Genomic DNA, 24567 nt, shown 5'->3' on the forward strand with positions numbered 1-24567 from the left:
GAAACAGTTCATGCATCGGTAGCATCATGTACCTTCTCATCTTATGTGTCTCTGGCAATATGCACCTTATTTTTTGTATATAACAAGAATTTTTCACCTTTACTAGCTAGAGCCTAGACTCTAGAGTATAGAGGAAAGTTAAGGCTGTAATGCACTCTACTATACACCAAATGTGGTCTACCAAATCACAGAATATCTTCATCTTCTGCAAATGACAGTAACTCCTATCCTGAGAACCAACTAACTTCTCTCAGCTAAGATCCGTGCTCATCAGAGACCAATTGGACAGTGAGTCCTAGTTATATTCCCCTGCACGTACATCAATTTGTGCAGGTACAGAGACATTAGACCCTATTTAGGGTTTACTAATGCATGGGGACCATATGTATATATATATATATATATATATATATATATATATATATATGCATTTTCCCCCACACCCACGAGCCCACATTCACTAAGAAATAACAGTTACATCCAGGGAAGGATAGATGGGTCATAGTTATAAATCGGCCCCCTGATTGTACATCACTATTGCAGGCCCAAGGTCATCAGACCCTCTTAATAAGTAACTAGTAGAGGAGGGGGACCATACATAATTACATGCATCTTAATTCCTCCTAGCTTGCTCAAGTAAATTTCACTTAATTGCAAATTAATCATGTACTATGACCACACAGCATTAATTAGGGAGAAGAATATATTGATGTTTATATTTGATGATTAAAACGATGATTAATCTGCTTTTTATATAAGAAGATCAAAGTGGTAGTGCTAGCTCCAAAGCTGCTCAGTCTCACTGCACTAGTGCAGTTTATCACAGAGCGCATGGAAGAGATGCAGGAGCAGCCAAAAAGGAGGTGCAGAGCTTTTCCCCATTTCTTATTGTTGTTGTTAATTATTTAATTAATAGTATTCAACATGATTCTCAGAATTCTCATGCTCCCCATCTGAAAAATACTCCCACACACCCCCACCAAACTGACCCAAAAAAAGAAAAAAAAAAGGCTTCATCTTTTTGAAAACCAATACCTCTACTTAGCAGAGCTGTTACATCTATATTTTATTTTATTTCTCTAAGTCTCTCTCATATTTTACAAGTTCAAGTACTACTTCTAGTAGCAGATGGGACCATCTGTCATTCCTATATAAGCTTATCTTATTTCAGTCTTCGTGACAATATTGTTCCCTCATACAAACCCAATAACTTTGATCTTCTCTCTTCTTCTTCTTCTTCTTTCCTTGCTGTTATTTCTGCGCTGTCTTTGTGTATATGCTTCCACACTGTATGAGTTCTTGGGAAAAAATTTCGGAAAAGTTGCCAAAATTGACATTAGCGATGACTTCTTTTTTCCTGCTCACAGTTATCATGGTATGCAATAAATATGGTTGTTAACGCTGGTAGTCCCGTTATAGAAAAGGTGGTTCAGAGCTGAAGTTTGATTCGGCTTTCTTTATCTCGTTCGAGTTCGCGAATACTTGAAACGGGGGGTTTCTTTGGATAGCTATAGCTCGTTCTTCACGTTTTCCAACTTCAGTGCAGCCAGATCTGAAACAGGTACCTCCCATGAATTCAAGTTTCTTCATATTTTCTTCTTCTGTATGACTTTGACACTATTTCATGATTTTTGGGCTTCAGTGATGCATTTTGTACTTGATGATGCTATTCCTGATATCTAGAACTTAAAGACATAACATCTATACTACCCAAAAATTAAAGAAAAGTTATATATACAACTGCTATATATAGAATGAAACAACAGACTTTCAGTCTGTCTGTCCATCTGAACTTTTCTATTCTTGTCAATTGGATGCTGCAGTTGTACAGAAATACTTGCCGTGAAATCTCTTTGTTTTTTCTCTGTCTCGAATCAAATTTCGTCTGATAATGGATTGTCTGGGTTGGGACGAGCCGTCGATATGGAGCAATGAAGTACAACATGAACTTGCTCAAGGCTCCATAGCGTCTAATACGACCATTAATTATGGAATTCTTAGTGGCAAGGTGGATCTCTATGAGGGTGTTTTTCAAAGAACGAGGATGTCTGGAATAGGTTCAAATTCCGAAGGAGTAAACGAAATGGCCCAGCAATTAGTTCCGACCTTGGATTCGATAAATGTAGTTTCTGATTTGAACTTGTTGCAGCGCCAAGAAGCGATACGGTTAGCAGATGCAGCGCTTCTTGCTAAGTCAGGAACTGGAAGCGCGGCGTGGGGAGAAGCTCCAACTACTGCAGAATTATGCTCTAACCATGTGATCAACAGGCCTTGCAGCATCAACCCATTGAGTGATTTAATGGCAGAATTAGGCGCAGTGGATCGATTACGAGTTAAAGATGGCAGGGCTGGAGTTTCTGATACTGGTTCACTTGAATCCTTCGACTGCTTGCTGTCAGCAACCAACAGCAATACAGACACATCAATGGAAGATGATGATATTTCCATGATCTTATCGGATTGCAGAAATTTATGGAATTTTAATTCTGGTGGTGCTGTTTCATCGGGAGAGTCCGAGAACAATGGCTCTAACGGGAGCAACAAAGATATGTGCTGGCGGTTTAATAATGAACTTGATGAAGCGGTCTCACGGGGTTCTTCAAATCCATTTGTCAACCATGGCAGACCTTCAGATGTTGGGCCTAATTCTAATAAGAGAAGCAAGGTTGAACAACAACTCAAAGTGATGAGACCGAACAATCATCATTACTTCGATCTTCTTCAGTCAGATTCTTCGACTACGGATGGTGGCTTCCGGCTCATCCCGGAGAACCAACCAAAACCAAAGAAACCCAGATCGGAGAAGCAAAGATCATCAAACATCAACTTCCAGCAGTCGAATTCTTCTTTTTCTTCAGCCGATGAGCTAGATGCGGAGGCCATAGCGCAGATGAAGGAAATGATTTACCGAGCTGCGGTTTTCAGGCCCGTGAATCTAGGCTTGGAGGTGGTGGAGAAGCCCAAGAGGAAGAATGTAAGAATATCAAGTGATCCACAAACAGTAGCAGCAAGACATAGAAGGGAAAGAATCAGTGAGAGAATTAGGGTGTTACAGAGGCTAGTTCCCGGGGGAACCAAGATGGACACTGCTACAATGCTTGATGAAGCTGCAAACTATCTCAAGTTCCTCAGATCACAAGTCAAAGCCCTAGAAACCCTTGGTCACAAGGCTGATTCTGTAAATTGTTCATCCACCAACCTTCCACCCAACCTCCCTTTTCCCATGCAAACAATTTTCCCACTCCCAAAACCCTAGTCAAGATTCTTCCTCCCATTATTCCACCACCCCAAAAGACCAACCAAAATAATTAAAAAATAAAACAAATATCATACTACAACCCCTCGTAACCAAACTCCGAAGGAGAAGAAGAATTAACCAAACCCAAAATCATACTCATCATCATTTCTTCACCATAATCCAAAACCCCATATCATGATCATCATTATTACATCTTCTGTGATCAAGGGTTGTAAAAAGGCCTAGCACTCAAGGAGGGAAAAAAAAAAAAAGGGAAAGCCCCTTTTTCATAGGAAAAGCTTTAACAATTATAACACCTATGATTAACATGTATGTAGGTAGGGTTAGAAAGTGGTGTATCACTTCCTGTTGTTTTATTTTATTTTAATGTAATTCGAGTTATTATATGTACTTAAGATCACTTTTAGGAGTTGGAGAACAATGCAAAAGGGACATTCTCTTAGGGGCTATGAACCCTAGTCAGAGGGTCTGTCTCCTTGATTCAAGCCAAAGCGTGCCCTTGAACCTCACTCCAACCCTAGTGCTAAGCACGTGTAACCCTTTTTGCTTTATGTTGGTGTTGGGCTTGTTATTGGTGCATCATTTCAACCCCCCCCCCCCCCCAATTTCTGAGCATCTACAACTTTTTATTTAATATTCTATTTGTTGATGATTATCAGAAAGGGACACGGATCAAAGAGGAATATCCGTGGCTGGAATTGTTTACTTAGGTTTTGAAATTCCGTCAAATCGGTAAGGGGCCCGGACCAATCGCTTGCCTTTATAATTATTGCAGTATTTTCTACAGGATCTGTTTTATTTGTTTTTGCTTCTAAGTTGACCACATTCTAGATTTCTTAAATAACCAAAATGGCGTGAGCGAAAAATCGTCGGAGCCACATTTTTATTTTCACATGGGGAGGTTTTGACTTTGTAACCAATAGCAATTGTACTGAGAGAGAGACAGATAGAGAGAGAGAGTGAGAGATTTGCACTCACCAGTCACGACCCCCAAGTATATGCTTATATGCTTCACAAGAAATGGGAGCTTTTTATCTTTTATTTATTTATTTATTTTTTTTTTTTTTGGGGGGGGGAAAGAAATGGGAGATTGATGCAAACATAAACTTAGTAAAACGCATGCCCCTATGTAATTCAGTAGATGAAGTACATTATATAATCTGTTTTGGGGTATTGGTGACAATGGATGCTATTAGATCTGGTAAATTCAATAATAAATATGTGAATGTTAAACACGTTCAAAAAATTGAATGTGGCAGATACGGATATGCTGAGATGGATGAGTAGAAAGGCTAGAAAAAATAGGGTTAGAAATGAAGTAGTTCTAAGGAACCCTTTGATGCAGCTCAAATATGAAGAAGGAAAACGAAACTAAAATGCTCAAAGAGAAATCAGAGTGTGACAAAAAAGAAAGAAAATGGAATTTTGTAGATATAGAGAGGATTACAATAAGAAGGTAATAAGTTGGGGGCTTACTCATGCAAGAGGTATAGGACTCTTTCAACTCTTTAAAAAAAAAAAAAAACTCTAAGCTTTCACACATTAAAGGAAAGAACTTGGTGCCTTATGCTTAGAATTACATTTAATGTAAAAAAAAAAAAAAACTCTAAGCTTTTACATTAAAGCATTTAATGTAAAACCAGCTATTGAAGCATTTAATAAAATTAGTTGTTATAAACCCACGACAAACTGGTTGCTCGAAGCTCACTAACAAATTAGTTGTTAAAAACCTACTAACCAAAGTGGCTATTAAAAGCTTGTTACGAGTTCAAATATAAATCCATTGGCTTCTCCTTTTAAAATGATCTTGCGCTTCTCAGAGTATGACCTTGAATTGCATAAAAAATGGACTTGGGGCATTATTATTGGTTAAGTAGCCCATAGTAGGGGTGCCAAGTGGATTGGATTTGGTCTAATCTGATCCAGTCCAATGTGAGCCTATTACAAATGGATCATGTCCAATCCAATCTAATAAATATTTTGGATCAATCCAATTTAATGTCTGGACCATCCAATATGTTCAAAATCGTTTAAATTTAGATTGATTTCAACCCAAATCCACACAGTCCATTGATACCTATATTATGATCACATATTGGCTTAATCCAACCCAGTCCAATATAAATTTATTACGAACAGACCATGTCCTATCCAATTTAATAAATATTTTGGATCGGATTGGTCCAATCCAATATGCCTTGTTGGTCCATCCAATCTGTTCCATTGACACCCTTATCCTCTAGCACAGCCATCAATGGCAACTAATCCAGTAATCAATATGGAATGGAATTTCTTTTAGGAATCAAGGAGGTTATAGATTTCCATCTTGGCGTCTTAAGGCCTCAAATTTTATTTTGACTTTCAAAATATCATGTACCTAGGCTTACAAATTGAGCGTTTTTTTTTCATTTCTTTTTTATAATAAGACAATCTTAATTGACTGGCGATAAAAAGTGTGGCTCCACCAAAATTGGTGATTAATCAAAGAGCACTAGCACACTAAGGGGATGTTCTACAACATGGGTTGTTTTACTTGTTGTTCGCTCCAAAAACAAATAAAACCCATCTTGTTTGAAAACAAATTATTTCTTAAAACAAAACACAAAAGGCATGTTCTCGGTTGTGTGTTTTCTATTTTCAAAATTGAAACCAAAAACATGTTCTTAAATCTGGTTTCAAAAACATGATTTCATCTTATTATTCAACATCATGTTTCATAAATCATATAATTTCTATACTAAAAAATTATTTTTGTTTTAAAAACCAATATTTTGTTAGTTCCAAAAACATGTACTATTTTTTGAAACAATACCAACTTGTTTTTCTCTTTGAAAACAAAAACAGAGTTCAAGGACATGTTTTTGTTCTTTTGTTGATGTAGTGATTTCAATTTCCAAAAACAAATGAAAACAAAAGCATTCATGTTGTAGAAGGCCTTTGAGCCTTTGAGGGGTGTTCAATAACATGGTTGATTTTGCTTTTGAAAAGAAAACAACTCAAAAAAAAATGATATTGTTTTTGCTGATGTGTCAGTTGTTTTTGTTTAAAAAAAAAACAACCATGTTGTCTAATACCTGCTAAAGGAATTGCACCAAGTATCATCCCATTTCTCGCAGGGTGTTTTTTTTTTTGGTAAAACTAGGAGATTTTTTTTTTCTTGCAGGGTGGTTTTTATTGAAATTAATGGCCTTTAGGTTAAGCATTAGTACTGCTTAACCATTTACTCTAATAAGCAGTACTAATGCCACCATAATATATTATTTTTTAAGTCATTTTAAAACCCATTATTAGAGTAAGATCTCTCCATGCGCATTCAGTACCCTGTTGAGCTCCATACTCTTTTTTTCCCTTTAGAGAAGATCAGTATTGAAGTTAAAGCTTCACGATTGTGCAATATTTCTCCTCTATCTTTTTACTTGTGATTTGTCATGCCATCTCCTTCATAGTTCATACTTGGATATTGTAGAGACAATATTGAACTTTTTTTAAGGTAACAATATTGAACATTGAGCAATACATGTTGCATCCACTAATATGTTTTTCGGATCTAGTCCCTAAAAAATGGGTTTTCTAGTGTGATATTGGTACGTGGACTAAAAGGTCTGTGCATGCGATAATGGGTCGGTCCGTTAAAGTGCTCGGGCCATAGTCCAATCCGATCAGTTAGGAGAAAAACATTTCGGCTTTAGTTATAAAGTTTATATTCCAAGTATGCCAGGTTGGTAGGATCATCTTTAAGGTGGGGTTTGGTTTGTCACTAGGTTATAGTTAGTTATTTATCAAAAAGTAACGTATCACATAAGTTGCTTGGCGTCACTTAGAATTTTAGCCTAATTTACTTAAATTTATTTATTAAGGCTATTTTTTTATGGGAAACCCACCATACTTCTTTACTTTTCTATTGACTTTTTAATTTCTATGGTGCTTAACGAGATGCAATCTTGATGATTGGTGAATGAAATTTGAAAAAAAAAAACCCACGTAGATGTAAATGTAATAGACTCAATGACGGAATGGGGAGATGGATACCAAATCTCAGTATGCTGATTTGATTTCAGCAAGTAAACGTTGCCAAACAATGGGGCAACATTTTTCCAATTTCTGGGCGCATAAATAATGGGCATCATAGGAGGGCAAGCCAAGATGTTTATGCAGTGGGTGACAATTATTACTTGGCAATGCCTTGTTAGGCTCAAATTTTAACCATTACTAGAGATTTATTCTAACCACGTGGCAAGGTCGTTTTAGGCTCAAATTTAGCCCAGCAATAGATGGTAGCCAGAAAAAGAGTGTGGAGCCATAAGCCATTTTGAGCCCAAAACCAACTTTTCCACATGAAAGATTCCTTTATTATTCAACCTTAATGATCTGACTAGCACCTAATCAATCAGGTTATCTAGCGGGATTTCCCAAATGACCAAGCAATCTTATAGGTTCCAAGCTAGATTAATTCGAGCTCAAAAGAATTATCTGAATTCTTTTCCTCACCTGTTGCTTGGGTGAGGCCCTAAGAATTGTCTCACTGTTCAAAAACCCATTTTTAGCTTTCTTTCGCCAACAATTTTCCGGCCAGCATCACATTCCTTATGAAAAGGTTTGCTCTGGATCCAGTTAACACTTAACAGTTACAAATGGAGTGTTAGGGAGAAAATAGCTCTCCCAGATGCAACCTAACATGAAAAGAATAATATCATCATACAGTAAACTAAAGAATAATATGGACTTATGGAGCGCGTCAAGGAACCAATACCTGGACACCTTGAGCAAATGCTTGAAGAATATTTAAGGCAATGCAAAGAAATCAAGGAAAGAAGAAACTCATTACTTGAAGCTACCAAACTGTTGTTGGTCGAGTGATGAAAAGATGTCATTTCCAGCTGTTCCTGTCGAAGTAAACCCAGATATACCCAGACCTGACCCCACCCCCATGGCTTTTCCCATGTAAGCTGAAGTTGGTGATCCCTTTTCCTTCTCATCCAATCCATCACTGAGGTCTCCCACAATTCCAACCTCCGCTAGAGATACCATTTTGGCTGTAGATTGACCACAAAGAAACAAAAACCAAGTTAGTACAATAATATGTTGTAGCCTAATTCCACGACCGCAAGATCAATTTCAAGAATCTTCACACAACCAAGAGGCCACATCCTTCTGAATTCTTGCACGTTTTTCTTTCCTTTTATTGTTATTAACTTTTCCATGCATGTCATTGGATCTTCTGTTATTTCAAGTTGGATCTGCATTGAATGTTTGCCAAGCGAAAAGAATACATTTCCATAATATCTTCCTCTCAAAGGGCAAAAGAACAATTCCGGTAAAACATAAAAATAAGAGTGATCAGTATTTGAAACATGTGCCTATATTTATTAAAATCCAAATAACTTAAGCTTAACAAGATTCTAACAGATTACAGAATGCAAGCATAAGGAAATACGAAATAACATCCTACATTCCTACCCTAAAGGTATATTCTTTGGCAACTGCTAATTTATGTATTCCAACAAACATTGCCACTTGTAACCAGACAGTGTCACCCCTAATCCAACCAATACCCTAATCCATAGTAATTGGGTGCACTCTCAAGTTAGCTTCCATCTAATCATGAACTGCAATTAATGTTTTATTGATGTGTGACATAAACCCCTCACTTCCAAGACATTGGAGTGAAGAAACATACACAACAGCCATAGGCAGACATTCCATTAAAAAAAAAAAGCAGAACCCTTTCTGCTAGTGCATTAGCAACATTGTTTGCTTATCTTAGTATCCACCTGAATGAGCAGTTTAGGTTAGAAGGCATTACTTTTGCATCTCTAAGCAAACAATACTTCAATAGTTTCATCAATTAAAACAATGTCACCAGAAAACAGCATGCACCATGGGACCTCTTGAACATGTTCAGTCAATTCATCTATGACCAGTGCAAATTAATAAGGGCTAAGTGCTGGACCTTGGTGAAGATCCATCATGACTGTAAAGTCTGATGTTTCTCCCAAGGTATTTTGGCATTAATTGTTGCACCCTCATACAATCCTTAATTAGGTCTATGTACCTAGGAATCCATTTCTTTTCCAAGACCCACCATATCATCTCTTTGGAAACTCTATCATACACTTGCTCTAGATCAATGAACAGCATATGAAATCTTCCAAATAGGTACGTAAGACCACAGAATTTCTTCTTTTATGGTATATATGCCTTAATTTTAAAGACCATATCTGGTAGCAAGATACACCAAGCATTTTTCATGATGCATATCATATTCCAACTGCATGCAATAATAACTTACAAATTTGGATAAATGGAAATAGATGAGTAAGGTTCACCTACAGAGTTGATGGTTCAATTGATAGATTATTTCAATTGGTGCTTTACAGTTCACAACATTTCAACAGCCCAACAAGGTCTTTTCCAATTTCCTTCAGTTGATATTATGAAATGCATATGATGGTACTTTGGCAATTTATTATTTTTTTTGTCAGAAACAAAATCATGCAATCTAGTCATTAATGATAATTGATATTCAACAAAATGCAAAAAATAGATTATACTAAAAAAAGGAAAAAATACAATAAATGGGAGAGAAAAACTTACGAGCAGAAATATTCAGGTCAATCAGTCCACGGCTCAGGGAATCTGCCCAAATTTCAGACTTGACCTGAAAAGTATCCTTCTTGGGTGGAGGCTTGGATTCTATTGGTGGCTCTTGGTCTTGGTTAAGCTTATTAAGGTCTCCATCATTAGCAGAGTTTATTGTTGACTCAGTAGAGAGTTGAGCAGAATGAAAAGTGAATTCACCAGAGAGATTGGATCCATCAAAACTGTTTAGGGGCATTGCAGCAAATGGATCAATACTGTTGGAGTTCTCTGGTTCAGATTGTAGAGTCCTGCTTTCCATCTGTGAATCTGGACCAGGAGCAGAAAAAAGGTCTACTGTTGAAGAAAATGCAGAAGAAAAGGAAGGCTGAGAAGGAAATGGATCAAAGTTGGCCTGTACGAGTGGACAGAAATGGGAAAATGTCACACATAGAAACCTTCCACTTTAAACTGATTAATATAATTAAACAATGCATTTGCTCAAGATGGTTGAAGTCCAATGAGCTATCAAAATATCATTACAAGTGGCTAAAACAAAGAGCTTTATTAAAAAAACATTATGGAGTTTCTCATTCATAAGCAAAGTGCATGAACTTTTCATCTGGTAAACACCCAGGGAAGCCAATGGTCTTCTAAGATAGAAGCATATCAGGGCAAACATCCTAGCCACTTAATGGTTATGATCATCCCAGTATCTTTGTATCTTTCAGATGGTGAAAGATTTAAATACATATTTGCAAAAATATAGATGGTAAAGCATTAATGACTCTCATTTCATCATTTAGGAAGAATAAAGTATAAGTTAGCCGTTTACAAAGAAATGTGTTGTTACTATGGGGAAATGCACTCTATGATGGACTAATTAAGTTGCTCTTTCACTAAAGAAATATTTTTTTATTTTATTCCACAAAGCTCATAAAGATCAAATGAAAATTCAAAGTTCAGAATTTTATGTAGATAAACAGCCCAAAGGAACCAGGAAATGACAACAACCAAGTTGAACCCATCAAGTCCTAACTATTACTAGAATATAGCATCTCAAGTTTAATAACAAAGTGGGCAGATGCAAAGATATAAAACACTCCTTGGCTTCTCTATTTGTTGCAATTAAATACCCTGTGTAGTTCCAAAGAGTGTTGCCACATTTCATTAATTCTGAAGACTTTTTTGGTGAATAAAAATCAATGATTTAAAATGCAGAGGTGTGGTGTGAAGCATTCCACTACCTGGAGGTGTGAGGCATGGCTCAGAACACTAGAGCCATAAGCCTCATGTAAAAGGCATTTGAGGTGTATGCCTCACACATCTGAAGTGCGCACCTCAGGGCATTTTGAATGTGCCTCGCCTGGTGTCATGACTCCAGGCGTATGCCTCAAACACCTTTTAAAACATTGATAAAAATCTTTCATTCAACATACGAAACAGAACAACCAAAACCACAGGATGGCAACAGACAGAAAGACAAGGAAAAACAAAAAACAAAAAAGAACATGGAAAAGGAAACATTTAGAGCTTCAACAAGAAAAATAGGTGGTTCACTACACCAACATCCTTCCTTTATATGGCCTGGTGCTGCATTTCAAGAGCAGCACTATTTTCCTTTCTGTCAACATAAGAGAACCATGTGTGTGATACCAACATCCTTCCTCTATATAGCCTGGTGCTGTATTTCAAGAGAAGCACTATTTTCCTTTCTGTCAACATAAGAAAACCATGTGTGTGATACAAAATGTCCTTGATGACTAGCGGTGGCAATTGGGCGGGTTGGGTTGGGTTTGGTTTGGGTTGAGCTTCAACCCAACCCATCTAACCCGCCAACCCATTAATGACCCGGTTATATAAAATTAAATGGGTTGGGTTCAACCCAATCCAACCCGCCCAAACCCATTAATCTTATATTTATGAACTTAAAAAACAAACTAACTCTCTCTTAAATAAGTTGGTCATAGCTTGGTGGTAATTGTAGTTACTATTTGCACAAGTGGTGAAGGTTCAAATCACATTACATGCATGTTATTTTTACACAAGCGGAGAAGCCATTTGGACCGGACCATATCAGGTTTGTGCACGGGTTTTGGACCGGACCATATCAGTTACTATTTACACAACTGGTGAAGGTTCAAATCACATTACATGCATGTCGGTCCGGATTCGGGTCGAATTGTGTGGATATTGGTCGGTCGGACGGTCCGGATCGAGCAAAGCATGCGGACACCGAACCATCCCGCCCGAAACCGTTTCAGATTTGAGTCGACCCGGATAGTCTTGTGTCGGGTCGGAACAGGTTGTGTGAATGGTGGTTGGACCGGACAACCCAAACCGAGCAGAGCAAGCAGTACCAAACCATCCTGCTCGGGGTCCATTTCATATTCGGGTCAACCCGGAGCGGTATTACAGTATATGCTAGGTCGGGTCAGACCGCGTTCAACTGGTCTAAAGTCGGGTCAAATTAATTTGGATTTATGTTGGGTGAAGTGTGTTGATTCAAGACAAAACTAAATTTAGTCAATAATTAATAGAAAATATTATTTAATTCAGATGAAGAAAATTTAGAAAAAGGCTAAAGAATTAGTACTTATGTCAGTAATGGTTAACCCAATGGTTATCCACAACCCAACCCATTTAAATGGGCGGGTTGGGTGATGGGTTGATTACACAACCCGCCAAGTAAATGGGCGGGTTGGGTGGGTTCAGTGGGTTGGGTGAAAAATTGCCACCCCTATTGATGACAAAAAAACATTCACTAGTCAGTACTTCTCTATTTTTTATAGTAAAAGCAAATTAATTAAAAGAAAAAAAGAGGAAGATATCATCAAGGTAAAGGGAACACTTATAAAGCTTCCCTTAAAAAACATGACAACTCCCTCCAAAATTACTCATGCCCTCCTAATCAACCCAGACAAAAACCCATCCTACAAATTCACCATTCTTAAAATACTTCAAGACAGCTAGTTTAACAAAAGACCTGCAAATCTTCAACCCAACCACATAGAAGGTGTTATAATTTGGTCTGCCTTTGAGTTCTGTTAGTCTGATAACAGCCAAGAAGAAAGAGGAAGAAAGAAGGAAGAAAGAGAGAGAGAAAGGAGGAGAAAAGGAGAGAAGAAAAGTCTGGTTCGAATTAGGGAAAAGTTACTCTCCCATTCGGCCAGACATGTTTTTATATTATTAATATAATGGAAAAGACACATGTGCCCTTATTTAAGTGAGGGACACTAGTTCTAATATAATATTACAGATCAGCAACCTCAACATAAGTATAAAGACAGAAATACCCCCACACTAACAGAAGGAAAAAAAAATTATGCTCTCACATCATACCTGTCAACTGAGAGTGAAAAGGGTGTGTTCTGTCTTGAACCATGCCCAGAAATATTTAACTTATATATGAGATAATACAATGTTGTGGAAAGGACAGTTATGTCCTTGTCTTACAAGAAATAATAAAACAAAAGATAGTGTACATAAGTTACAACATAAAAGGGTGGTCCCAAGGGCCAAAAAAGGAAAGGAGATGTAAGAGACAGATCAGTCTATATACCAAATGCCAATATCAACTAAATAAAAATTAAACTTTCCTGCACACTTCCTTCTGAGAACGGATTGAAAATTCCACCCCTCCCAAAATATATCCACCATCTCTCCCAGACCTCCAAAGCACCAACAAATCCCTCACCCTAATTGATCATCTCATTCTCTTCATGTTGCTGAATAAAAAGTTAGAAACCAGCAATGAGCTGGTGTGTTTTTAATTCTCGTTCTTTAACTAACTTCATGAAAACTTTTCTGGCACTTTTTTATTATTTTTGAAAAAAAAATGAATGTATAGATGTGCATTGTGTTGCTGTATCGGAACCAAATTACAACAGTCCCAAATAACCAAAGGACTGTACAAGAAAGCTATACAAAAAGATCACGTCATCACTTAATCCCATCTACACAAAAAGAGTTTATTTCAAGAAAAATAAATTGTAAGGTATTCTTTAGTTTATGCAAATCTAGACAAGAGAATAGCAAAGGTTCTAGCATTCTTCTTATATTCCTCTTCTGACTGAACTTTCTTTTCAAAAGTTCTAGCATTCCTCTTCACCTATACTGACCAACAAACATCAAAAGGGGCTCCAAACCACCTTCCCTCTTATATTCAAGCCTCTCAATTTCCATCACTGGAAACAAGCTTCAACTGATTCTGGACAACAGTCTTCCACTCCAAAAATTCCTCTTATCCATGCCCAACAGCTTCTTGAGAATCTTCAATGCAAGAACACATGGTTCACTGTTTCATCTCATTCATTGAACAACACACAACCACTACTGCCCACCACCATACCCTACCTTATCAAGTTATCCTTCGTCAAACATCTATGATCTATAAGGTAGCTGTTCAAACTAGGACTATAATCTTTGATGGGACTGCTGAGTACCAAATATTTGCAGCAGGGAATGTGCTTGGCCTGTATCCTCCATCTTCTTTTAAAAAAGACCTTGATGTAAACAACTCAGAAGTTTTCCACTTCCAAACACTTCTATCCTCCAGTGAGGGTTTGGAACTATATTTTTTTATTTTGACAATAGTTCCATCACCTGAGAAACCTCTCAATAATTGGGATTTCTTCTAAAAGTGGGTTGCCATACCACTGCCCCATCTTGAGCTATAGCATAAAGTTGAGGAAAAAAGGTCCTGAAAGCTTCTTATGAACTTCCAGCTTCATTCTTCTCTGCCTAAATAGAATATTCCCAACTTCTTAGTAACTTCTTTTTCTTATATGTGTGTGTGTGTACCAAGATGATGAATACCAAACTTCTCTTGGAGGGTTCTAACCCTCCCCCCCAAAAAAAATAAAAAATAAAAAAATCTTGGAGGAAATAGAGGCATTTTTGTAAGATGGGTTTGTTTTAATCCGGTATTCTTGTGTTTTGGCTTATTTAAGCAATCAAAAGTATTGAAGTATTGGAATAAAGTGGAGAGATAGGTCCTATTCTAGTTTTCCCAATAGTGGATTGATCTCTTCATCTCCCATGATGTAGACTGCCAAGACAAAACCATGTTAAACTTTCTCTCTTGTTCTTTTTATTTTTACTTTCTGGCTTGTTATCTTCTCCACTCCAAGCTGACAACTCCAACATCAAAAAGAACTTCATAACCTATGGATGAAGCATTACCCAATAATAGTTACCACGTGTTAAATAAAACACTGGAGTTCAATTTGAAAATTGATGCATGTGTAGACTAACAAGATTGCCAGGGGTGATATGGACATATTCTTACCTGAAACTGAGGGACTGCCCCTGCTTCTACATGAGGTGTGGCTGACACAAAAGTTGCATTTGAAAACAAATCAACCTCTTCTGTGGCATTGTTATTCACAGTACCTGTTTCGGTTGGACCAGATGTTGGTGTATCCATGAGGTCAATTAAATTTTCACCAAACAAATCCACCTGCTTAACACTTGTAGCAGCTAACCCTGTTACATAAAACAAACATTTTAAGATATGCAATATTAAAATCATCTATATGGTGTATCCTATTGATGGTTATATGCTCTAAAAAGTTATATTAGTTTAATATCATTGCATAAGAAAGAATAATTTATAAAATTTAGATGTCTCCAAAAATTTTTCTATTTGATTGTTAGCAATCAAAAAATTTATTGATTAAGACTTGATAGTAAAAATATATTGTATTTTACAACAGAGGGATAGAGGCATAGAGCCCCAAATTAGTTATGCTAGTTAATGCTACCTGACCCCCAATATTTCAGTTTATATCACCCACTCTCATACAGATACCCAAAAGAGTTGCCTTCTGTTCACCCCTTGTTTTTCCAATAAATCTGCTAACCTATTGGCTGATCTTTAAACCCATTTGAAAATAGAGTGTTGTTCCCTGGCCAAGCCACTTCCCTCATAATCTACTTTATGTTTTTTGATAGATAACAGTAAAAACTTTTTATTACTTAAAAAGAAATGTTGATACAACGAGGTACATAAAGTGGTTAGCCAAGGCTAACCACTTTGAAGACCAGATCCCCAATACACATTCTCCCTTCCCACCCCTGGCCTTTCCAACCCATCTTCCAGTTCGTTAGCAGCTCTATGTAGTATGTACCCATTTTACAATTGTTCCCAACTCGTATTAACTGCTTCATTTTTTTATAGTATGTTGGTATTACCATGGTCCATCCTAATTAACCATTAGCCACCCGGTTACAAGTTCTGAGTCACCTTCAACGATAATATTCTTGAAGTTCATTGACTTAGCCCCTCTGAGACCTTGAAGAACTGCCCATGCTTCTGCCCTGGTGGAGTTGTGGTTGGTATTCTTCAACATCCTAAAATAACTATAACCACATTGCTTAAGTTAAGAGAGCTGCCCAACCTCAACCCATGTAGGACAGATAGTAGTTCTGTTCATTTTGAATTCCCAAAAGTTCAAGAACAAGTTACACCAACAAAAACATTAAGTGTTCATACATACTCACACTTGTATGAATAAAAAATGCCCTCTCCTACCACATAAAAGGAACTGAGATGAACCTACATTTTACAACATATTTATATTGATCAAATATTCTATTTCATTTCTTTAGACCCAATCATACTTTTATTCTTCTTTAGAGACCCATGTTTTTTTCTCACTTCTAAAAACTTGATCCCAAGAGTGCCTTTACTGTTCCAACGGTAATAGCACTACTGAGGGATAGAATCACAAGAACATGTAGCAGTTTTCATGTACATGAATAGCATCAATACAATGCCACTGGTTCTCTTTAATTTCTTTTTTTATTGGTATCCTCATTTTTCTTCTTTTCTTTTCTTTTTTTTTTCTTGTATTTCTCAAACATTTTAGTCAAGATATCAACTGCAAGTAATATACAGTTCAACTATCATGTTCTAGGTCCTGTTTCCATGTAAAAATCTTGAAAGCCTGTGTGGCTAGATAAACATTTAGCATAATAGTATGTCAACATAAAATATGCCAGACACAAAATATTAGCAATACCAATCCCAACAGGAAAAAAACGAGGGTACAGGAAAAGAATATACATCAGGTCATCTCCAGTGCCATGCCAATAGAATAAATACACATTTCTGGACTGAATTAACAAATTTTTACCAGTGGTGGAGGTTCCCCGGGGATCAAAGTCATCAAAATCATCATCAGGATAACTCAGAGGTGCATTTGAACTTTGGGAGGGAAGAGGACCATAGTTATCATCAGAATGGCTTAACTTTGAATCTGAGCTTGAATTACTGGGTGGTGGAGCATCTTGGCCCTTACTACATAATCAACAATCTGGAATCAGCAAAATAACAGCTATTGGCATAGAAACTTAAACAAAAATAACCATTCATTAACATTTGTGCACAGTCAAAGTCAATATATTATCTAAATTGCAAAACATAGTAAGACAAACAAGTGAATAGATCATTAATCTAAGAAATGATTGCCTCTGCCTTTGTTAGAACTTAAAGGCAAGTAATTTTGGGTTCAGAAATAAAAGATCATAACATCTCAAACTGCAACGGTGCTAATGTGAGATCTTTTCAACAACTATATATATATATATATATTAAAAAGGAAATATGATTACAAAGAGACAATGCTGAGAGAGTGTCAAGGATACAAACATAAACCATGACACTCATGATATCAACCCCTAACCCAATAAATCAAAACAATCTTAAAAAACTACTAACCAAAAATGCATATGGAATCCTGGAAATTTTGGGATTGGGGGTGTGTTCAGAAGGCATGATGGGACCATAATTACAATTTTCTCAGGGCCCATTGGCGTTGGGAATTCCATGAGGGCAGAACTCTTGGCAGTATTGCAAGGACCAACGCTGGGGAGGAATATTAACTATAGTAACATTGTGGTGGAAGTGGACTTCAAGGTAATAGTGGGCTGGCTTAGAGACAATAGTGCAGGAATGTGGCGATATAGATGTCTGTTGAGGGAGGTTAGATATTGGCAGATGAGATAAATTTCACCTTTAACTGCATTCCAAGATGTGCTAATAGTCTGTTTAGTATAGGAGAAAGAGGGAAATAAGTAACAGTTTCCTCTCTCCAAAAATTAGAAGGGAGAATATGCTAAGAAGATAAACTAGAGGAGCTGTCCTGTGGTTGATTTGGGAAGAAAGGAATGCATGGATATTCAAGGAAGAGAGTCATACAGTTGAAGCCTTAACCGAAAACATTATGATTAATGTAGCCCACTGGGTCAAAATAATATCACTCTAATTCATTTACAATGGATGATATCATAAGAAACTGGCCGCAGGCTGCTAATTCTTCCACTTCAAGAACCATAGCAGTAAGCATGTAGTCTCCTCCCCCACCAAATTATATAAAAATGAATTTTAACGGTTGCAGCTTAGGTAACCCAGGTTTGGAAGGAGCAGAGGTTGTCTTTGGAAACTGTGAAAGGGAAGTTTTATCAATATATTCAGGACCTATAGGCCAAGGTAACTCAATCAAGGCGGAGTTGATGGCATTACTGCAGGGGTTGAAATTAAAGAAGCCACTGAACTACAACAACCTATTGGTGGAAGGAGATTCTCACACAGCCATAGGGTGGATGATGAATAACAGCAAACGACCTTTGTGCCATATGCAACCCATTAGATAGGGAACAAGGCTAGAAAGGCAAATGAGAGTTATATTCAGCCGGACTAGACAGAAAATAGGATGGCGGATGCATTATCCAGACAAGGGGCTCACAGGGACCAAATGTTTTCAGAAAGTATTGATAGGGGATCTGCAAACTCTGCATCCTAGCAAAAGAAAAAGGCTATGGGATTAGGAGCTTGGCTCCCCTATGTATTATTGGGGTGAATTTGCACAACCAATGCTGTAAATAGATTTTTTATCCAAAACTAATAAAATGTTCAAGTTACCCACCAAAAAAATCATTAATGATAAAACTTCATTGCTGAAAAGAGAGGAGAATATAAAACAAAATATGGACATATAAACTAGTTATGATGCATTATAGGCAATTAGGCCTGCAATATAACTATGCAGACCTGCCATAGCAAGAAGTTCCCTTCTTCATATTGGTTCCTTTATCATCATTGGCAATGCCACTATGCGGCTTATCGTGACTACCCTTGCCATACTCTTTCTCTAGTCGCTCTTTATCTCTATAAGTATCCTTGGACATTTCCCCTTCTTTTCTGTTACTTGGACCTCCATATCGGTCATTATGATTGAAGCTGCTACTATCATATGAGGTTGAACTTGACTTGTATGTTATTCCAGATGATGAAAGTCCAAAATACCTAGAGACAATGATAAGTGCATAGCTCATTCATTGACTCTGAACTGAAAATAAAAATAGGGAACAAAATGAAGTTCAATTAAAAAAACAACAGAATGAACTCACTTATCACGATTTGCAGCAGCTTTATTTCTAACTCCTTGTATTTTATCCTTGTCATTCAAAAGAGTCACAATGGTTTCAGACCTCTTTCTTACATTGATTCCCATATCTTTACCATTAGGCTCAACATATTCAAAACCTGAGAGAGACTTTAAAAATAGAAGGCAAAACAGAGAAAACCAAAATTATCAGAGATATTTATATTTAACTGACTATGAATTATATTTGAAAAATGTAAGAGTTGCAAATATAAAAAAGAAGATCCCTTACTGCAATTTGAAAGGTATGTTCAATTATGTCATCAAGTGCACGTTCAGACCCATGTGCCACCAAATACTCAATAACTGCCAATGCCTGATAAAGAAAATGCCATCAGAAATGGAAAACAGATAAGAAAGAGAAGGGGGAAAGGAAAAGGTTGGGCAAATGAAATAGAAACCTATGATCTACCTATGCAGATACCAATACAGACACGGATATGGGAAACAAGGATATGACTTTCCTCTTCCTAAGATATGGTATAAATATCCCATTTCATATGCTTTTATCATGCTTTGATATCTAGATTTTGAAGTTAAGTGTCATTTCTCAATACTAATATCTTGCAAATTTCAATTCAATTTATAGCATATATATGTTTTTTATGGTTTATTTGACCAAATATACACTAACTTACATGTTTATAGGTTTTAGCATTATATAGTATACTGTAGAATTGTCCATGCAGATTGTATCAAATACTTTTCATGTCTGACACCAGTACACAAAGCATTTGCAGCTATCAAGGTATCATAAATATGAGGTTCAAACTGGAACTCTAATGTGATTGAAGAAAAACACGTTAACTAATTGAAAGAGGAGTGTCTACCTTGTAGACATGACGCCAGTTTCGACCAGTATCAGATAATCTTGTCCATAAAACATTCATAATCATCTGGCATTCAGTGCTGCATGATGACATGATATGTATGATACAACATCTTTCATTTTAAGGAACAAAGTTCAGTAAAAAAAGGAAAAAAAAATAGAATGAGCACAGAATTAACAAGAAAGATATTTAAATTAGCTTACAATTTTTTGGTGGCCTGTGCTATCTCTGCCAGAACAGATCCATGAGGGCCCCAAGGTTCATCACTTGTTGCATCTAGAACCTGTCATGAGTAATAAAGAAACTGTCATAAATTGAACCAAATGATGTAAAGTAAGATGAAGTGAAAATGCTATATTTATCCTACTGTAATGAACTGCAATCAGATTTCAGTGCTAAAAATTATAATTTTTGGCAGTGACCTTTTGACTTGAGTGTTACCATTTCAATATTTCCTCATACAATGATATCATCAGTCTCATAAATGAATTGGCCCTGCTCTCCATATTCTCTTAATGCTTAACCTTTTCAGAAACTTGAATAAAATGAATTAAGCCAAAGAAACATTATGTATGTTGAATCTCACTGAATGGAAGGGCCAACTTGAATATACATACTTAAAAGCTTTGAACTACAAATCAACATATTCAACAAGACATAAATTGAGTTCCATGAGATTAAAAAATCTAGGTTTTTTTTTGCGACTTATGAAAACCTTTTGTTCAAGATTTCAGCATCTGTTGATAAAAAAATGACAAGATGGCTCCAAGATCAGATTGCATTGATGCCAACATAAGCTAATTCAAAGCCAAGTGCTTAAACCTAACCTAACTGAATATGAAATTTTGTTTTCTTTACAATTTCATTTCTATCCAAATCGCTTTCTTTGTTCATTTATTCACATATAAGTATTGATTTTACTGTAATCAGCAATAAGTGAGTATTTAGAAGTTTACGAAATTTAGTTCAAGTCCAGCTGAAGTCAGAGTTATTAATCAAAGTATCAAACTTTACGTACCATGTAGTTTCTATTATCAGCCAGTAGGTCAATAATTGAGCGTGTTACTGTCTAGTCCTCGAGCATTTTTGGGCATTAAAAGAAAATACTGTGATGAAATGCAAAGTATTTCAATGGAAAATATATTGAAGCCTTTATTTGCAGTGCTTTGGCATTATGTACAACAGCATGATTTAGGGTGGTGCAGGGCTATCATCTCCCCATATACGAAATTGTTTCTTGTTAAATAAAGCTTAGATCCCTCAACGCTCTCTTTTCTTTATCTTGATCTCTTCATTCTCTAACTTTTTTTGAGGTGCAAGAAGTCCATACCATCATCGCCTAGCTTAAATTTTAGCCAACAGGCATGCAACCTAGATGGGGTTTTCCTGTATTAGTATCACATATTCACATCTCTTATAGTGTACTCAACCAAAGGCTGATCCTTTTCTATTTCACAACAAATTCAACCAGGAGATATTATAGAGGTGATACTCCTTTTTCTTATATCCATGAAAGTAATGTAACTCTAGTCCAAAGCATCTTCTCTCTTCCTCTTCCCTATTTTGTTTTCCAGCTTCAACAATTCATTTAGAAGAATTCACCAGAGACTCAACCATCTATGAATAAATAACAATAACAGTGATGATGAATAACAACACAACAACAAAAACCACATCTCTCTCTTTTTCAGTGGGGTTTCATTGAGCTAAGATTCCACGTTTTCAAATGCTTCAAATCCAACGTTGAAAATAATCCTACCGATTAAACACAAGACACTATCAACTAACTGCATCCATCTCCCTCTGGATACTGAAAGAACATACCCGTATCTAAGAAGCGTATCGACCAAATGGATGTAAAAAAGAAATGTTGGCATCGGTTAAATAATATACCCAATCCTCAAGGTAGCAAGTTAAAAATTCCACGACAAGCAGATACAATGATCCCAGCACTGAACAAGGTAAATGTTAAACAACCATAACCCATGGCCACAGTTTAAATGCATAACAGTGTCAAATTTTGCAGAGACAATTAAATGTCGAAGCCAAGAAATCCCTCCCTCATGCATAAACAATTAATGGCATCTGTATTCGGTCATGATTCTTGCCTTCTGTTCGATCTCAGCAACTTTTAGGATTTTCAAATTCACCTCCCTCTTTCTGCAGAAACCGAAACCAAAAATAAACAAAATCAGTTTTTTTTTTCTTTTTTCTGCAACAATCAATCTTCAATAGAACAGTTTTGAAAGAAACGTGTGAAAATGTTTCAGAGCTCACATTCCTCGGATAGTTTGGTCAATAACCTTCATGAAATCCATGGCGGAATCTGCAGAGGGAAATTTGTGAAGAAGTGCAATTCAGCTTGTTCAATAAAAAGATTCGCTAGTTCTGATCGATTCTATAGGGAATTGGATATCGTTTGTTGTTTGGGTAGAAATTGGACATCGATAAGAGGAATTTGATCACCTTATGTTAAAAGGTAAAGGTGTGCCTTCAAGGGTCGATCCAGCCAAAAGAGGAAATTTTCCTTTTTAATTTTTTGGTAACAGAAAATTTCAGATCTTATGAGTTGCATTGCAGGAGAACATATGGTTTGCATCAAGTTTCAAATATATATAATGTTTCATTGGGACAGGGTGAGATTCAATATACATCTATAATGTTTCTTACTCAAAGATTCAAAGTTTATGAAAAGTGAAGCATTGAGAGAATCATTCATGAACCTGATGGTATCATTGTACGTGGAAATATGGATATGGTAACACTCAATCAAAAGGTCACTGCTGAAAATTATCATTTTTAACAGGGCTGTCGGGTCGGGTCGATTTTGGGACAGGGTGCACCAGTCCCAACCACATTATACTGGCATCTGTAATTAATTTTTCTAGAAGATATTTATAATCATCTATGTCTCGATTTATCTATAATCTATAATTTATAATGCTGATATTTGCCTTTGAGTTACATTTATAATGCTCATACTTGCTTTCACACATAGATATAAATACTACATGCGTTGCATCTTGCACGTGAGATTTTTTTTTCATATTTTTTAGATATTTGATAGTTAAGATACAAAACTAAAAATTAACAAAAATAACAATATGATTACAAATAAATTTACATGTTTGTAGCAAATAATAATAATAATTATTATTATTATTGTTATTGTTATTATTATTATTATTAAATTTTGTATTCTGTTTTTATCATAAATAAAAATAACTTTTATTTTAACAATTTTTTTATTTAATATGATGAATATATATAACATTATAAATGTTCTCAAATGTTTTTGACAAAATTTTGTGCATTTTCATCATCTTTTTTAAATATCTATTATTCAATTCTGATATCATGGGTTTTTTTTTTGAAAAGTTGGATCATTGACCCACCATCTAGATAAGAAAATAGTTTTGCTTTCAGATTAGTTTTAAATTAAGGAAAATTATAGTTAGAGCTGGTTGTTGTACATTTAAAATTAGGCTATAGGTTGGTCTAGAAACCAACAAAACTCTAATAATTGGCTCTACATGTCAAATTATAAAAACTTAACCATGTCATCAAAGGCTTATATGGTTGTTGCCAACATGGGACTCTTAATCTATGTTGGACACAAGAAAAAACTTATACCGAAATTACCCTTTAATGTTGGGTGATTGGAAAATAAAAAAGGGTTTTTAGTCGATCTCTCTCTCTCTCTCTCACATTCTCATAGTTGTTTCTCTTTGCTCAATGATTGTGTGATTTGAAAATAAATAAAAATGGTTTTTGGTTTTTGTATTTACATTCTCTCTATCAATTTCTCTCATTCTCTCTCCACCTATCGTTCTCTCTCAATCTCTCCCATTTTTTTTCTTGGTCGATCTCTCATTCTCCCTTAATTATTATCATTCTCCTTCAGTTTCTCTCCCATTCCCTTTCTCGTTCTTTTTTTTTTTTCTTACACACTTATATGGTATTAATCGGGTCGTATAAAAGTACATGAGACCAACTTGGTATGGTTCAAAAATCATTACACCAATTTAATAAAAATTCACAATAAACTTTTGACTATTAAATTTACACCAACTTGGTAGAAATTTATAAATTGATTGTACAAGTGGTTGGTCCCTTCAATTCTTTTATATGGTTTGGTTAATATTGTATAAGTTTGTAAGAAAAAAAAAAAGAACGAGAGAGGGAGTGGGAGAAAGACTGAAGAGAACGATAGAGAGTGAGGGAGAATGAGATATTGACCGAGAGGAAGAGAGAGGGAGAAAAATGAAAGAGATTGAGAGAGAGAGAGAGGGGGGATTTTGATTTGACTATAGACCGAAGCTGAGAGAGTGGGAGAGATAGAGGGAGAGGGAGATCGAAAGATGACTGTAAGAGTGAAAGAAAAGGGAGGGAGATCGAGAGACAAAGGGAGCGGGAGAGAAACTGAAAACATATTTTCAATATAGGCTTTTTG

The 24567-nt window shown here is 36.2% G+C and overlaps 2 protein-coding genes across 2 annotated transcripts; one reads left to right on the plus strand and one right to left on the minus strand.

Moving 5' to 3' along the window:
• The first annotated feature begins 1171 nt into the window (after nt 1-1171).
• LOC104588219 (transcription factor bHLH87) lies at nt 1172-3645 on the plus strand. Its single transcript, XM_010246063.3, has 2 exons — nt 1172-1561; nt 1824-3645. The coding sequence occupies exon 2, from the start codon at nt 1892-1894 to the stop codon at nt 3254-3256; it is 1365 nt and encodes a 454-aa protein (XP_010244365.1). The 5' UTR covers nt 1172-1561; nt 1824-1891; the 3' UTR covers nt 3257-3645.
• A 4198-nt stretch (nt 3646-7843) lies between these two features.
• On the minus strand, nt 7844-22696 carry LOC104588220 (clathrin interactor EPSIN 1-like). Its single transcript, XM_088894070.1, has 12 exons — nt 22581-22696; nt 22392-22440; nt 22223-22274; nt 20318-20397; nt 20115-20193; nt 19517-19600; nt 19250-19395; nt 18891-19145; nt 16975-17138; nt 15126-15322; nt 9854-10250; nt 7844-8292 (listed from the first exon to the last, which is right to left on the minus strand). The coding sequence occupies exons 2-12, from the start codon at nt 22430-22432 to the stop codon at nt 8081-8083; spliced, it is 1707 nt and encodes a 568-aa protein (XP_088750196.1). The 5' UTR covers nt 22433-22440; nt 22581-22696; the 3' UTR covers nt 7844-8080.
• Between the last annotated feature and the right edge of the window lie 1871 nt (nt 22697-24567).

Source organism: Nelumbo nucifera, chromosome 8, assembly GCF_055504915.1.
Source record: "Nelumbo nucifera cultivar China Antique chromosome 8, China Antique-T2T, whole genome shotgun sequence".
NCBI lineage: Eukaryota > Viridiplantae > Streptophyta > Magnoliopsida > Proteales > Nelumbonaceae > Nelumbo > Nelumbo nucifera.